Source organism: Echinops telfairi, unplaced genomic scaffold (assembly GCF_000313985.2).
Source record: "Echinops telfairi isolate 266 unplaced genomic scaffold, ASM31398v2 ScPeMD7_31;HRSCAF=116, whole genome shotgun sequence".
In the NCBI taxonomy this organism is placed as follows: Eukaryota; Metazoa; Chordata; class Mammalia; order Afrosoricida; family Tenrecidae; genus Echinops; species Echinops telfairi.
The window spans coordinates 23,430,721-23,448,138 of NW_022103928.1; the positions used below are offsets into that span (position 1 = coordinate 23,430,721).

Here is a 17,418-nt window from a genome sequence, read left to right on the forward strand (position 1 = left end):
GTTGCTTCACTGTTGGATGGCCGCTTGTTTAACTTCAAGCCTTTAAGACCCCAGATGCTATATCTTTTAATAGCCGGGCACCATCCTCTGTCTTCACCACATCTGCTTATGCACCCATTCTTTCTTCAGGGATCATGTGTGTGGGGGTGGGGGACTGGGCATCACAGAATGCCAATTTGTTAGAACAGAGCATCCTTGTATTGAGGGAAGGTATGAGCCAAGGCCAGTCTGCAGCTTCAGTGTAATGCCTTATAAATATATGTATATAGGCCAATACCACTATTGTTATGGATTAATGTATTTGCACACCTCTGTTACTCTCCCTATGCTTTGCTTCCTAGAGCTTGACTGTTTCCTTTTGCCTCCTCCAGCCCCGCCATCATCTTCCCCCTTCTTCTACCTCTTAGTGCTTCCTCTCCACTAGCTTGGTGTTGCTCTAAGCCTCACAGGATCTCCATCCTCTCCTAGATGCTGGTTCCGCTGCCCTAGTTGTTCCCAGGTCCAGGACACCATCCGCTCACCACATCATTCTCCCAACAGGAATATTTTTAAAAGAAGGCAGAAGCAGGTGACATTAGACAAATTTTTAGTGAGGTAAATGAAGACCAAGGGGAAGTGTACTGCCAGCAGGCATTATGGAAGGCGATTCTCCTCCTCCTCCTCGTTTCTCCCCATCTCCCAGTGTGCAGGAAGCCTCAATGTTGAGGTAAAGTACCTGGACCACAATAATTTTGTTTACTGTATTGTTTTGATATTTAATGTACTATATTTATTGTGTTTGCATGCGTTAGGGGGGATTTCCATAACCTAGGGCTGTTAACTTTGTTAAGGTCCTGGAAAAAATGAATTGTATAAGTGTAATTTGGGGGCCTCAGAACAAATCATTTGGTTTTCCATTATTTCTTATGGGAAAAATATGTTCGGTTCTGGAACTTTCAGTGATTGAATATGAATTTGGAGCGAATTGAGTTTGACAACTGAGGTATCACGGTACTACGATCTTTGTAAAGTTAATTTTCATCTCCCCCCAATCAGCCTTGTCTGTGATCCCCTGGGGATCCTCGACTTTCTGGTTCTCTAGATCTACTGGAGACCAGGTTTCTGGGCTCAGCACAGTCTCAATAATCAATATCCATTTGACTTTCCAAAAGAATTGTTGAAAATAAAGCATGTCACCCCCACAATTTCTGCATGTGCCATTCAGTGACATAAATTAGTCCTTCCGTTGTGCAGCCATTATCATTGTCCTTTTCCAAATGTCTTAGCCACCATTAACCCAAACTCTGTGCCCCTCAGCAAACCCCACTCCCTTCCTCTACCCCTTACTCGCAGTTACTAGTAAGCTTGCATTCTCTACCTTCATTTCATGTCAATGAGATCATAGGAGACTGGTCCTGTTGTGTCTGCTGTATTTCGCTTGGCGTGATGTTTGTCGGGCTTACCCATGCTATGGCACGCTGCAGGACTTCGCTTCTCTCCACCGCTGAGCATACAGCATGGTATTACTCATTTCATTTACCCACTTAGGGACATTTCCGTTGTTTTGCTTATTGTGAATAGTGCTGCAATGAACATCACCATGCAGGCTTGTTTGTGTTCCTGCTTTCAAATCTCTGGGCTGTTTACCAAGAATTGGAATTGCGGTGTCACAGGATAGCTCCATGGCCAACATCTTGAGGAAGAGCCATTTCCAGTGGCTGAACCGTGTTCTATTCCCACCAGCAGTGGAGGTGTGTTTCAGTTCCTTCACACCCACACCACCAGCCACAGTTTGCACATTAGTATCACCATTCCGATGGGGAGGACATACTATCCCGTAAGGCTTCAAAGTGGCCCCAGCCAGAGCCGACCTGAATCAGATCAGACCTAATTTGCTTCCAGGCTCTAGCAAGGAAAATTAAGGAACGCAGGCACCTCACCTTTTGCTACAGGTACATCTCAAGACTAGCAGCAAAACAATGTTCTTCAATGTCACCGAGTGTTTTGATGAGCTACAGGTTTTGTTTTGGCTCACCATCTTTTGGCCAAAATGAATGATGATACTAGGTTTTAGGGAGCTGCCATTCACCCTGGCAACTATTCCCAAATCACAAAAGCTGGTGAGGTTCAACCATTTCCTGGGCAGCATGACATTCCACACCTAGTGACTTTCACATTGGGCTACTAACTGCAAGGTCAGCAGTTCAAACCCACCAGCCCCTCCGAGAGAGACAGATGAGGCTTCCTACTCCCGTAGAGCTACAGCGTTGGAAACCCACAGGGGCAGCTCTACCCTGACGTTCAGGGTCGCTATGGCAGTGAGTTTGAGATTCATGATCTGGACATGAAATAACAAAGCTCAACTCACATTTAATCCTTATTTCCCTATGTTTCCATCACATAACAGGCAAGTTTCCCTCGAGACTTTTGAGATGGTTATCTGAACTGCTTTTATAGCTAAGGGCTACCCTGGAAATGGACAGATGGTTTGTGGGGCATTAGCCCTGTCTGTTTATGTAGTATGAACATTAGTCTTGGTTTTCTTGGAGTTTTGTAGACTGATTTCTTCTACTTGAGCATTTGGTCCCAAACCTAAATCACTGAAGATGCTGAGACTACTTGTGTGTCTCATGTTTGCAATCCAATTGAAAGCAAGAACAAAGCCCAGGAAACATCTGGGACCAGAGAGGTCAATCCTCAAGAGCAGGCTCATCTGTCCGTGTTGTGCAGTTAAGAAATCAAGCCAACACGTGAGGCAAAAGCAGTGTGGCACAGCAACTCAGTGACAAGCTAGCCCTTGGCAGGTTATGTTGTTTTTAATAAATCATTTTATTGGGGGCTCTTACAACAATCCATACATCAATTGTATCAAACACATTTATACATTGCCATCATTTTCAAAATTTTCTTTCTACTTGAAACCTTGGGATCAGTTTTATTCCCTCCCCACCTCCACCCTTCCCTCCTCATGAACCCTTACTTGTTTTCATCTTACACTGTCCACTGTTTCCCTTCACCCATTGTTTCTGTTGCTCATCCAACCCCCTCCCCCGCCATGTGTGCATGCACGCACACACAGTGGTTATACACCAATCACTGCAACCAGTTCTCCCTTTCTCCTCTTACCTTCCCCCCACCCTCATGGTATCACTACTCCCGTTATTGTTCCTGGGGGAGGTTATATTTCAATATAAAAACCTAATAGATGTAATTGAATAGCAATTTTCGTTGTGAGAAAACTGTCCTCTGAATCGTACTCAAAGAATATTAAAGAAAAATGACCAGAAACTCAGCACAGAATGGAAGCCCATGGTTACATCAGAGACCAGGGTACATTTAGCCATCTCTTCTTCCAGATTAATACTCGTGTCAGGCCAACAAGACGAATGGTGGCCTGAAGATTTGCTGTTTAGGGGGAAAGAAATGAGTGGCATTTCACCAATATGTTAATGTTTCTACTATAAAATGTTACACAATTTTCCAGCACATTAGGCTGAATTGCTTGAGTATTCCCTTTGGCGATCACACTCTGCAGAAGTTGCAGTCTTAGAATGCCCCCCAGTGGAAAGAGCTAGTATCACTTGCTCTGCCTCTCCACTCGTTTTCATGTGACAGCCCAGGCTGCCTCTCAGTTTCTGGGAATTTCCTAGTTTGAGGGTCACCCACACTTCCAGTGGAGAATCAGTCTTTCCTGGGGGCTTGAGATGAGAATTTTCCCGACAGCAGGCTTAAAACACAAGGTGTGAAGAGACTAACTCTTGGTGAAAATGATGTCATCCTAGCTGAGAAGCAACAAAGCCCACATAGAACACACCACAGGGTGTGTGACCACAGGGTGTCAAAGGGATCAGGCATCGGGCATCAAGGGAAACCTCTTACAGAAGGGTCATAGGTAGAAGAGCCAGTCAGGGTGCAGCCTAGCAATGATGAAACATACAACTTTCCTCTAATTCCTAAATGCTTCCTCCCCCCCACTATCATGATCCCAATCCTACCTTACAAATCTGGCTAGACCGGAGGATGGACACTGGTACAGGTAGGAACTGGAAACACAGGGAATCCAGGATAGATAACCCTCAGGACCAGTGGCAAGAGTGGCGATACCGGGAGGGTGGAGGGAAGGCCGGGGTAGAAAGGGGCAACTGATTACAAGGATCTACATATAACCTCCTCTCTAGGGAACGGACAACAGTAAAGTGGGTGAAGTGAGATGTCGGGCAGTGTGAGATATGATCAAATAATTTACAAATGATCAGGGGTTCATGAGGGAGGGGTGAGTGGGGAGGGAGGGGGAAAATGAGCTGATACCAAGGGCTCAAGTAGAAAGCAAATGTTTTGAGGATGATGGCAACAAATGTGCTGGACACAATGGATCTATGTATGAATTGTGAGAAACTGATTTAGAGATCAAAGGCAACCAGGACACTTAGGAGCTTAAAGTCGAAATGCTCATGTTGAGAAGCTGCTTTAGAGCGAGACTACAGTACACATCCAGTATGTACAGTATAAATCGGCTACCAAATGACACTTCCTGCCAAACTTGGCCGTCATCGTAGTCTCCCTTTCAGCAAGTCTACTCTGAAGACAAATCACAAGTGAATGTCAACTTTGAAAAAGTGACAGGCATGGCTGTAAGCCATCAAGAACTGTGTCTCTGAGCATGTTGTGTCATCGGGAATATCTAGAACATTCAGAATGAATAAAGAATTCTATAGAATGCTGGATCCTGAAAGCCGCACACCAGCCTGTGTGATCATGAGGTGTCGATGGGATCAGGTATCAAAAACTCAGAACAAAAAATCCTATCAATGTGAATGCGGGGGAGTGCAGAGTGGAGACCCAAAGCCCATCTGAAGACAATTGGACATCCCCTTACAGAGGGTCGCAAGGAAGAGACCTAGTCAGGGTGCATATAGCACCAATGAAACACACACCTTTCCTCTAGTCCTTTAATGCTTCCTGCCGCCCCTATCATGACCCCATTTCTACCTTATAAATCCCACTGGACCACGACATGTACATGGGTACAGGTAAGAGCTCAAGACAGATAACCCCCTCGGGGCCAATGAGACTAGAGATACCAGGAGGGTAAGGGTAAGGTGGGGGAGGAAGGGGTAACCAATCACAATGATCTACATATAACCCCCTCCCCGGGGCTGGACAACAGAAAAGTGGGTGAAGGGTGACATCTGTGTAAGACATGAAAAAAAATTATAAATTATCAAAAAAACATGAATTATGTGGGAGGGAGGAAAAAAACTGGGAGCTGATACCAAGGGCTCAAGTAGAAAGAAAATGTTTTGAAAATGATGGCAACATGTACAAATGTGCTTGACATAATGGATATATGGATTGTGATAAGAGCTGTACAAGCCAATAAAATGATTTAAAAAAAAGAATGCTGGTTCCAATTACTTTAGTACCATACAACTAGACACGATTATACAACTATAGGGTTCCAATAGCCGTGCTGGCATAGTGGGTTAGACTGCTTTATTGCAAGGTGAGCAGTTCAAAACCACCAGCTGCTCCATGGGAAAGAGGCTTTCTGCGCCCATAGAGGCATTATGGGACTCATAATCCCACTATGAATTCTAATCGGGGCAGTGCGGACTCCAGTAATAGGATGACGACACACACAACCCAAACCGTTGTCATCAAGTAGACTCTCCTGCCAACCTCATGTGTGGAGCAGAACTGTCTGTTGCACAAGGCTTTCACACTGGCCTTTCAGAAGCCCGTCACCAGGCCTACTTTCTGCGCAGCTTTGGGTGGGTTTGAATCACTATTTTGATTGGTGCCATGAAAATAGTCCAAAAATTTGGACAAGCATTTAACTGGTTGCACCATCAAGATCTCTTAAAACCCTTAGGGTCTTGGAAAAGTGTTTTGGAGCCAGGTAGGTCCAAGTCTGAACCCCAGCTCTGCCGTGTACTAGCTATAGGACTGGCTAAGTTACAGTGTTTCTTTGCCTACAAAACAGGACATGAATACTTTACCTTACAAAGTTGTTTCAAGGATTAAAGTTGATGTCTGGCTCAATGATTTCAGCAAAATGCTGGCTAGTGATTCCTAGTAATGATCGCAGCATACTCCATTTATGGACCCACCCTCTGAGACTGCTGCCAAGTCTCAGGCAATCGGTTCTGCAGGAACAGGGAATCTTGGCCTTAAGCCTTCATATTTTACACAAATTCCTTGGTTTATTTGTCAACGTCAACCTAACATCAAATTCTCAGCATAGCTGGCATTTCACATGTAAATAAGTCTTCCCCCAGGGGCTCCAAGGCTGCACACGACTTGCCATTCTTAAACACAAGAGAAGAGGCTCCCTTGCTCTCACATTGATGTTTTCTTCCCTCCTTCAGAAAGGGGGAGGAACAATATTGAACAGTTTGAAAGGACTTTACGCACATCACTGCCCTCTAGTGAGGAAAAGTAATTTTGCAGTCATCAGTTCAACTGGATCTCTTCATGTACACACACTAAAAAGACCAATTTAAATCAAGTTACTGATCCACCATTAAGGTGAAAAACATTTTTAAACAATTAAAAACATTTTTTAAATGTAGGCTGACACAATGTGATACTTGATCATATCTTCTTGATCACAACACACAGCTGTTGTGATCAATGCCACTTGCAAAAGCCAGAGGACAGGTGGACTCCAGGTATGGCTTGTCTTTAAGGTGTTGGTTATTTTGAAATGACCTTTTAATATTTAAAATACTACACACATTTCTTCAAAGTCCCCAAACTCTTAAAAGCTTGCCGCACGGTCTTCTTATACTTTTATTTTGTGTGGTCTTTTAGAAGAAGCACACCTGTACATAGTCGAGTATAAGCCAACCCGGCTTAGGTGATCCTGCTCCTCCTCCGCCCACAAACTCTATTGGTGTCGGAGGCAGGAACCTGTGCGTAAGAACTCAGACTTGCTGAGTCACTCAAGAAAACGTTGAGCAACTGTGATCCCCAAACAGAAATGAAACTCACGCATCAGAAGAGGTGACTCCGACATACCAAAAGATATGGCTGCACAAACACCAGAATCCCATCAGATAAAAGTTTAAGGGATTTCTTGGAACCTACAATAAACTTACAGAAATCTGCTCTTTGGACTGTGTTAAAAGACTTCACAACAAGAAGCGAAACCTGAAGAGACTATGTGCTCAGAGCACTGCTTCCAGAAATATTTTAAAATGACACAAAGAATATCCATGAGATTTCAGGAATATCATACTCAGCAGAATGAAGCTCTAGCAGCCAAAGCAGGACTCCTTGGCCAACCCCGCTGGAGATGGATGGACAGAGGCTGTGATGTTGCCCTGGAATGAGGATTCACTTGACAGAATGCCCGAGAGCAAAAGCCACCATGCCCCACTGTCTGGCAAATGGGAACCACTGGAGAACCAACTGCCGTGTACCAGCAATCATCAAACAGGTCTATGCAATGGAAATATGCAAAACTTGTTGAGACCTTAAGATTCGAAGCTTGGTCACGTGATTAGAAAAATAAACTATTGTTTCTTGAAGAAAAAAAAAAGAGAGAAAAAAACTCGGCTTATACACGAGTATATAAGGTGTATTATGTGCCGAGGGGTAAAGACTCAAAATAGCTTGAGGGGGGCTATAAGATTCCAGTGTAGTCAGAGAAACTTTGCATTTAAGATCCATGTCAGTTTACTATGCCAATCCTTATAGATTATTTCACCGTGGGCCAGTTGGCTTTAAACCCGGGCAAACTCCCACCTCAGTCGCCAGGGAAAGGCAGAGATCCGAGGGGCCAGCCGCACACCTAGCTCCTTTGTCATGTATCACCTCTGGCCCCGATCCTCGGTGGGAGGTGTTGCTAACCTCATTTTTTAAGATGAGGCCAAGGTTACCCTTCCCAGGCCAAATCTGCCGACCTAGAAGTCCTTCTCCAGGAACAGGGAAACCAATGGAAAGGCAAGCCCCACTGAAGGCTGAGCAGGACACTATTTGGTGTGAAGAGTTAATAAACTACAATAAATACTGACCCAGAAACTGCTGAAAAGCATGGCCTAAAGATAGTTACTGGCAAAGGGCAGGCCCACCTTCTGTTGACACCTTCAACAATTGTTGGATAGTTACAAGTTCACAAGAAACGGAGTCTACGTAAATATGTAGGCTGGTTATCCAAATGCAACTCTAAGCAGGCCTGAAATCCTGAAAGTAAGACCTTTACTAACATGAAGACTGTTGCCATATTTTTTGAACTTTAAAAACCAGGAGGAAATCAAGGTCAAGTTGAAAAGGAGACATCTCAACATTCTTCTAGCAACATCCCTGTCCCCCAATACGGGCTTCTGCTTTACCAGCGGCTTCTTCATAAAGAGCAGTCATCCCAGTCTGGCACCACAGCAGCACTGATGTCTGACCCTGCAGTGCTAAACACTTATTTCGGGACGTGGGAGCTCTGGGACGGCAACTTTCACCCAGCCCTCCATCACCGTTTTTTGGCTTTCTGGTACAGAACATGACACTGCAATAAGAGCAATGAACCGCTTCAGTCTTATCACCTCTGCTGCCGCTGTAACGACTTCCCCCACATATAAAGGGGCTGGAAAGTTAATTTCCTGAGAAAGAAATACACAGCCTGGTCCCGGCATTTTGGTACCCAAGAGAGCGGAAATAAGTCCGTTGATCAAAACGCCATGCACAATTGTCTGTCCAAATTTGGTTTGCTTGGCAAACTCTTCGTTTAAATGCAAAGGGTTGACATCCCCTGTTAATTCTGCAAAGCGAACCACATCCCTCTGTGTGAAGGCCCTGCTGAGTTCGGCCCGGTCGCCAACTCTGATGTGCACGCGCTGAATGCGCTGCCTTTGCAACACTGGCTGGTTCATGCAGACTCTCTTCTGCAGTCCACCCCACCAGAGGCGGTGGCTAGACATTCCTGAAAACATCTTCGGCAGGCACAAGTTCATAAGCATGGGCTTTTCAGCAGGCTTCAGCCTTCACACAGAATGCTAGCCCCAGAAGTTGTTTTGAGAGTCTTCCGAAATTGAAGTCTCTTCAGTCCAATATGAGTTCCCTACTATTACCAGACAATGCAAGTAGAAAGGGAGAAACCTACAAGAGAAAGAAAGAAGTTAATGCAGTATCAGGGGGGAAATGGTCCTGAAACGCAGGGCAGTGAGTGGATGGGGAGTAGAAACATCCAGTATGACAGGACAAAGCAAGCTGACAGAGAAGTATTTTAAAGAGCATCCTGGGGGAGTGGCCTTAGAACAATGAGTAGTTGGTCACATTAAGCTCAGAAAAGTGATTCTAACTCATTAAGGCACTGCGTTAGGCTTTAAGAAATTTAAGACTTGTCTAAGAGGGCTCCATTGTTTTACCCCCCAAACTCCCATGTAATTTAACATATAAGCGATTAAAATCTAAGATTATAATTTAAACTCTACATCAATCTTGGAAGCAATGAAGTCCTGGGTTTTCCTCCCTCTGGCTGGATGATGTGAAACATACTAGACTTAGACAGGCACACACACACATATTAACAAGCAGCTGATCCACCACTCAGCCTAGTTTGGGACAGACGGAGGAATGGCTTTACCTGAATCACCCTGAAAGCACATTTTCTGCCTTGGTACGATCCTAGCAGGGTCAAGGAGCTCCACAACCTGACAAGCCCACTGTGGAAAGATGAGGAGAGGACACCGTTGAGTGAAGACCGGCCTCTGCAAGGTCTCCTCGTGCTTCTGCTCAGATGACCCAGAAAGTGAGGCTGCTTTCTACAAAGACTCTACCTAAATAAGGAAGCCTTCAAAGCACAAGCATGTGTCAAAAGCAGGACAAAATGAGCCACAACTAGGAATGTTTCTAAACTACGGATTTCCACCCATCAACTAGGAAACGTGACATTGTTAGGTGTAGCTGATACTGCTCCAGCGGGGGCTTTTGCTGTAGTCTTTAGGCCACCAACTCTTTCTCCCAAGTTGCTGGGTGAGTCAGAACGGCCAACCAATTAACAGCCAAGGGCTTCACCTGTTCACTAGGGTCCTTCGGGAAACTACAGACATACGTAACCCAATCACAAGTGTCTGTTGCTCTCTTTGCAGGGGGCCTCAAACTTTTAAAACAGGGGGCCAGTTCACTGTCCCTCAGACACGTTGGAGGGCCGGACTATAGTTTAAAAAAAAAAAACTATGAACAAATTCCTATGCACATTGCACATATCTTATTTTGAAGTAAAAAAAAAAAACGGGGCAAAAACACCCGGCAGGCCGGGTAAATGTCCTCAGCGGGCTGTAGTTTGAGGATGCCTACAGTACAGCTCCTGGTAGATGACACTCATTGTCTCCCACTTAAACTCCCTAAAGCTGCTCAGAGTTCACAATGACAACACTCTTTCCACTCTTAGAAGACTTCTTTCCCTCTCTGCTGTGCCCCAGGCACACCTGCTGCAGATTCTCAGAATGGCCGACAAGGTCTTCTCTTCGTATGTCAGGATATCCACGGGCAAAGCAGCACCAACCTAAGCGTGGAACAAAGCTACTGTCAGACGAGGACCACCATTATTCCAGAGCGAAAGCTTCAACCTTTGAGCTTTTCCCCACAAACACACATCTGATGGTGCTGGAACACGTGTTCTAGCGGGGTTGCCTTCTTCCTGGGCAGCTCTTGCAGCCGAACTGCCCTTCCAGTCCTCATACTGATAATGTTTACTCACCCGTCACACGCCCTTGCTTAAAATGCCTCCCCACCCCCCAAAAGAAAATGTTTTCCCTAATCTCTAACATTAAGCTCAATCTCAGGGGACCCTGTGCTTCCTCTAGCAAGTTCTCCCCTGAAATGAACCAAGTTGATCAGTTCCATGGGGCCAAGGACCATTTCTCTTTGCTTACAGCTGCATCTCTGGGAGCGGTGCTATTTCTGGCACCTACACGGGGCTTCAAAACTTTGTGGAAAAACGTCAAATATCTTTTAATTCCATTTTCCACGAACTTTTCGAAGACCTTGTAAGAGAAGACCCTTATACATCTAAGATTGTTTTATGAAACCTTTTCTTTGAAAAATGAGATTCACCACTTTGCAAAGAACGTACGAGGAGGCCCTCCTCCCCCAATGGCAGTACCTTGCACAACAGCATCAAACCAGGAAACTGAGTACAACGCAGTTGGATTTCATCAGTTATAGTCAAGTTTGTATGCGAGTGTAACTTGATGAACTTTCATCACATACAGAGCTTCCCAGTAACTACGGTCACAATCATAAAAAAGCACTGCAGTATTACCTCAAGACTCCTTCAGCCTACCCCTTTCCAGTCACACCTGCCCGTTCTCCCACCACTAAGCCCTGGCAAACACTATCTGTTCTCCAGGTGACATAAATGAAAGTATAAATGCACCACAGCTTGCTTCTTGTTACCCAGTGCAGGACAAGTGGGGTGATTCCAGGTTTGCGCAATTACAAAAAAGCAGCTATGAACATCTGTGTATAGGGGTCTGTTTTACTTGTTTTTGTTTTAGCACAGACGTTTTTCTTTCTTTCGGATGAACATCTGAGAATATAAGTGTTAGGTCATATGACAGCTGCATGTCTAGATTGTTTACAAAAAGCAGACAAATCTGTGGCCCTCGTTGGCTGTGCCATGCCCGCCCCTACCAGCAACACAGGAGCGAGCCGGTGTGGCCTGCCCTCCTCACCACTGGATGCTGTTGTTACTTTCCGCTTCAGTCGTTCCGGTCACGTGTGCAGCGAGACCACTGTTTGTTACTTCTCGACGACGCGGACATTACACATCTTTGCCCACAATGAACTGCCAGGCGCCTCGCCTCTCTAGTGAAATGTCTGCTTATGTCTTTTGCCCATTTTTCTGGTGTTGTTTTGAGGGTGGTGTTCTCCACCTTTGAGGGGCCCCAAAAAGTTCCTGGGAAAATCCATTATCCTTTACTTCCACTTTGCTATGATTTTTCAAAAGCTTCTCATATTAAAATAAATCTATCAAAAATGCATTGCTTCTGCAAGTCTGCTTCTGTATTCCAAAACAATGTTTGGGAAAGTGTTCTTTCTGTACTGCTTATAAAGACCTCAGGAATGGTCAATCTACAGTCATTCCGTACCTCCCCAAAGAGGTCCTTCAAAGCCCAGATGATTAGCTGTTTGAACTGGGCAGCACTCAGTCCGACCCCTCGGTCTTGAAACTCTCTGTGAAATCAAACAACAAACTTATGATTAGATTTAGGATTTTCAGACTCACAGCAGCAAGCTAAAATGGAACTCAGGAGACTGAACTCACAGGCAGACCTTCATGTAGTGGTGCTCGGAGGGGTTTTTGTAAACTGTTCTTTCGTATGTGGTAGGTAAGCCAGGTCTCTCTTCCATTGCTGATCACACCTACAGGAAGAATTGAAAGGACGAGAAGCGATTTTTAAAAGACTTCCAAGTACAGTAACTAGGCAGCGCTGGTGGCTAAGCAGTAGACTGCTAACCACAGGGACGGTGGTTCAAACCCGCCAGCCGCTCCTGAGGAAGATGACTCTGCTCCTGTGAAGATGTACAGCCTCGGAAACCCTTTATAGCAGCGGTTCTCAACCTGTGGGTCCAGAACTCTTTGGGGGTCGAATAACCCTTTCACAGGGGTCACCCGATTCATAACAGTAGCAAAGTGACAGTGATGAAGTTAGCAGCGAAAATAATTTTATGGTTGGGGGGGTCAATACAACATGAGGAACTGTATGAAAGGGTCGTGGCATTAGGAAGGTTGAGAACCACTGCTTTACAGGATCGCTATGAATCAGAATCTATTTTCTGGCAGTGAGTTTAATTTTTTTTGTCTTGACAGTAACTAGCTGTGTAATATAATAATCTAATTCTGGTGATGCTAAGGTTAGCCATACAGACACTAAGGCGGTCTCTCTATTTCATATGTGCCAGACTCCCTTACTCTTATTTACATCCTGAGAACATTTTCCTGAGCACCATTCAGCACTATGATAAATGCATGGCCCATTCTTGTTAAAAATGATCCTACGAGGTAAAAGCTATCGTTATCCTCATATTAGAAAAGGAAACTGAAGTTTAGGTAACACCTACCTGAGGGTACCCAGATCCAGCTGTTCCTTAAGATTCCTCTCATATGTTGCCTCTTAACCCAAGGTAGAAGCCTAAGGGAGTCAACTCAAGGGCTCTGGAAGACCCTCTTCTTGTTACTCCCAGCCAACACAGAGCATGAAGAGGAGTGTGATTGGGGGGTGGGGTGGGGAGCAGTTCTGGGTCCCTGTTCCCCGGTAGGTGTTTGCCTATTCTTCCTGCCGCTCGCCCAGGCCAGTCTGTGCGGGGGTATTTGGCAGGCCTGAGTAAGGAGTCTGAGACGAGTGTGATTCTGGAATGGGCACTTAAAGCCATTTCCAGGGAATTTGGAAGCTGCAAGGGTTTATGCCATACTGCTCACCTGGAAGGAATCCCTCTTCTTCCACTCTCACCTGAATAGCTCTTACTCACCCTTTGAGTGTTAGCTTAGATGCCACCTCTTCTGGGCGGCCCTCCCTGGCATTCTAGTCTAAATTAGGTTCCCTTGTTATGCTGCCTCTTGGCATTATCTGTTTAGTATCTGGATTCTTGACCAAAAGGTCATTCCCTAGAGGACAAGGGGACTGTCTTTTTCACTGATGTTTCAATAGCACCACAAAACCAATCAATGTTTGCTGAGGGAAGCAAATGGGCAATAGCCTGGCTCTTCCCAAGACTTACTTTCACCCTTTACTTTGAATTAGTAAAACCCAACCATGTCAAATTACAAGGACAAATTGTGAGGTCCCTTGGTAATCATCCAGCCCGACATTGCTACTTTATAGATAAGGCAGAAGAGGCCGCCCAAGAACTGTAACCCTAATCACACCAGCAGTCACAAAAACCTCTCCTGAGAGGGGGCTGTGCAGCCACTCCCAATGATCTCCAGAGAAAAAGAATGAAGGTCAAATAACTACATCCACCCATCCTTTCAACAAATACTGATATTTACTATGTCTGGCACAAAACAGGTTTTCCACAAACACTTGTCAATGGACTGAACTGAGTGATTGAAGGTAGTGGTAGATTTATGTATTGAAGCAAGTAAAAAAAAAAAGTCTTGGGTTCACAGGCTCCTCAGCAGTTTTCTAGGGCTCTTTTCCATTCCCTACAGTCTCTTCTGACTAAGTGAGCTGGGTGAATGGGGACCTCTCCTAGTTCACTCATTGCCCCACCAGCCATGGGTGCTTTTGATGCATTAGTGGCAGCATTCAAAGAGGTGGCTGCCTGTGGAAGGACACGAGAATGGGCTGGGGGGTTAGAAGGCCAGTAAGCCTTAAAGAGTAAATGTTTACTGAGTAGTTTCCTCTCCTTGAGCCTCAGTATTCAAGAGTCAGTACCAAGAGTCATTCTTCTCCTCAAAACCCTGCAATGGCTCCTATTTCGAGTAAATACGAGGGGGTGTTCCCCCCACCTTAAAAAAGCGGAATGTGTTTTCAATGCTATGTACTTAATTTTTCTTTTTACAAAACAACCTTTATCACCTTCAAAGTACTCTCCCTTACACTTAATACATTTGTCAAATCTACAATTCCATTCATGGAAACATTTTCAAATACATTTGTTTGGATGGCACCTCCCTTGTTTTTCTTCTTCACCTCTTCTATGTCATCAAATTGCTGTCCTTTCATGTCCCTCTCCATTCTCGGGAATAAAAAGAAGTCACACAGAGTGAGATCAGGTGGGTCAGGTGTGCTGAGGCAAGAGAGGGAATGCTGTTTTTGTTTTTATGTTTTTTGCCAAAAACTGGCGCACTGAGATGGCTGTGTGAGCAGGTGCACTGTTTTCCTGGCAAAACCAGTCCCCTGTCTGCCACAAATCAGGCCCCCCCTTTTTTGGTGTACACTGTTACACAATCTTTTCAGAACCTCTAAATAGTAGGGAGGTCTGTCATCCATCGTCATCTCATTCTTTCTGAAAGGAGAAAACCACTTGTACATTTGAGTTTTTCCCACAGCACAGTCCTTGTAAGCTGTGTTCAACAACACAATAGCTTCTGCGGCATTCCCCACCCCCCCAGCAGGAAACAAAATTTCACAGCTGCATGCTGTTCTCTTAAATTGGCCATCACAAAAAAATGAGGTTTGAGCAAAATGATTTTCACAAAAAAATTTACTGTGCTGAGAGAGAACCTTCCCAGGCAACACCACTGGGTAAAATTGCTCCATGCTTGCTCGGGGGGGAGGGGGGTGAATGTGTACTATGTGTACTCTGCCCAGTTTAGCATTTTTCCCGAGGTTTTTTTTGGGGGGGGGAGGGGTACCCTCTCAATAAAGTCAGTCCTTCCAAGGGCCAGCCTGGCCCTATCTAAACCACACCCAGCTCTCCCACCTCTGATCTCCCCTCCTGCCACCCCCACCCCACTGGACTTCTAGCCTCTCTGTGCTACTCAGGTGGACTTCAGCTCTGACTTTCCCCCAGGTTGGGAAGGGTCTTCCTCTAGGGAGCAGCAAGGCTCTCTCCCCCGCGAAGCTGCTTCAGCACTTTGCACAGCTCTCACTCAATTGCACTCCATGTCCATCTCCTCCACACTTACCATCACCTAACACACTCAAGGTCATTACCTTCCAGTTACCTGTACTCCCTTTTCCCTCTCTAGGAGAGGTAGGGGTCTTTCTGGTTTGTTCAATGAGGCGTCATAAAGACCCGAGAGTGTCGGATACAATAACGGTGTGTAACATAGTGTTGGAATTGGGAATTATCACAGTGGAACTACAAGTCTGTTTAAAGTCAATGTGAAGAGTTCTATTAGAGAAAAGCTTTGCAAAATGAGGAAACACAGTCGAAGACTTTTGAGAAAGCGCCCCATGGAGTTTAGAATGAGAGGCTTATGAATGCAAAAGCCACAATAAAGGGGCACGTTGGGGCATTCCTGATAATGGTCAAAGAAGTAGGCATGGAGTTAAATCTGCATTATACTGTTAGCTGGTGTCAAAATGGGAAAGGTTTCGTTGGAAGCATAAAACGATCACAAATGAAAAGTGCAAAGGATTCATGTGATCAAGTAAAAAAAAGGTTTTGATATAGAAAAGCGTTAAGAACTTCTCTGTTGTACACTAGTTCATTCTAACTCTTAAGTGCATCCCTCTAACGCTTCACCACAACGCGTGCTCGTTAACACCGAGGAGAGTAAGGTAAGCAAGCCCACGTTTTTCTGTGGAGCCGTTTGCTTCTAGGTCAGGCTGGAATGGGCATTTCCGCAGAGGTGCCAGGCAACATTGTAACGACAAACGCTACTTTAAAAGATACAAACGGGGTTGTTTAGGGTCCGATGAGATCTGGTTAGACCTTGGCTTGAAGTTGTAGTCCTGTCAAGAGCCTTAGTTTGAAGATACTCGTCCCTCGGACCGCGCCCCATACAGTTCAGCGCCCACCTCACGACGGACGCGAGCTGTGGTCCGGCTCAGTGCTCGCGGGCACCCTCCGCCATCCTAGGGACGATGCCCTGAGGCTGGAGAGGTTCATGGCCAAGTCTCGCCCTCAGCTCGGAACCAGCTCCCCCGACGTCCTCCGCCCGGGGTGCGTAGGCATCCCAGGCTGCCCTGCGGGGCCCCCATCTCCCTCCCCCGGTCGCTCGCGCCGAGCGCGTCCGCACCTGGCGCGTGGCTCCTACGTCACCAGCGCGGCCGACCGAGCCGCTCCCGCAGAAGGGCCGCTCTGACCTGGGCTTCCACGTGCCGACGCCCAGTTGGCCACGCTGGCTGCCGCCCGCGACTCTTCCTTCACGGCAGGAATCCTCCAGGGCTGGCAACGCGCACACAGAGGCCGAGGAAACTCCGGGCTGGGGGACGCTGGCTTCAACCTGCCCCGCCCCCCGGAAGCGTGCATTCTCGGCGGCGCGGAGGTGACGTCACCGTTTACGACACGCATAGACGCAGGCGTGACTTCCGTCCGCGCTGGAGCTGGCCTGGCGGGCTCAGCGCCCCCTGGGAGCCATTGTGGGGAAAGCACTGTGCACCTGCGCTGTCCCATCCCGTCCACGTAGGTGAAAAGCTGGGGGTTACTTCTTTTAGGGCGGTGGTTCTCCACCTTCCCGATGCCGCAGCGGCCCTTTCATACAGCTCTTCGTGTGGTGGTGACCCCCAACCATAACATTATTTTCGTGGCTACTTCATCACTGTAATTTTGCTACTGTGACGAATCGTCATGTATATAACTGATATGCAGGATGTATCTTCTTCCTTTAAAAAAAAATCATTTTATTAGGGGCTCATACAACTCTTATAATCTGTACATACATCAGTTGTATAAAGCACATTTGTACATTCATTGCCCTCATCATTCTCAAAACATTTCCTCTCCACTTAAGCCCCTGGCATCAGCTCCTCATTTTCCCCTCCCTCCCCGCTCCCCACTCCCAAATGAACCCTTGATAATTTATAAATTATTATTCTGTCATGT

At 46.0% G+C, this 17,418-nt stretch overlaps 2 protein-coding genes and 1 pseudogene across 6 annotated transcripts; 1 reads left to right on the top strand and 2 right to left on the bottom strand.

Annotated features, from left to right (window-relative positions):
• Positions 1 to 6,160: 6,160 nt before the first annotated feature.
• Positions 6,161 to 8,933, bottom strand: HTD2 (hydroxyacyl-thioester dehydratase type 2). The gene has a single exon (XM_045289999.1). The coding sequence runs from the start codon at positions 8,931 to 8,933 to the stop codon at positions 8,388 to 8,390; it is 546 nt and encodes a 181-aa protein (XP_045145934.1). The 3' UTR covers positions 6,161 to 8,387.
• LOC105978579 lies at positions 7,008 to 7,313 on the top strand (annotated as a pseudogene).
• A 51-nt stretch (positions 8,934 to 8,984) lies between the features above and the next one.
• RPP14 (ribonuclease P/MRP subunit p14) lies at positions 8,985 to 16,770 on the bottom strand. 5 transcript variants are annotated; one of them, XM_045290003.1, is made up of 6 exons: positions 16,680 to 16,770; positions 12,245 to 12,342; positions 12,069 to 12,153; positions 10,404 to 10,480; positions 9,560 to 9,638; positions 8,985 to 9,072 (listed from the first exon to the last, which is right to left on the bottom strand). In XM_045290003.1, exons 2-6 carry the CDS (start codon positions 12,328 to 12,330, stop codon positions 9,016 to 9,018), a joined length of 384 nt encoding a protein of 127 aa, XP_045145938.1. In that variant the 5' UTR covers positions 12,331 to 12,342; positions 16,680 to 16,770; the 3' UTR covers positions 8,985 to 9,015. The 5 variants fall into 5 exon arrangements, with proteins under 5 accessions (XP_045145938.1, XP_045145935.1, XP_004702593.1 ...); XM_045290000.1 differs by lacking the exon at positions 16,680 to 16,770 and adding an exon at positions 16,613 to 16,679; XM_004702536.2 differs by lacking the exon at positions 16,680 to 16,770 and adding an exon at positions 16,392 to 16,479.
• Positions 16,771 to 17,418: the final 648 nt, after the last annotated feature.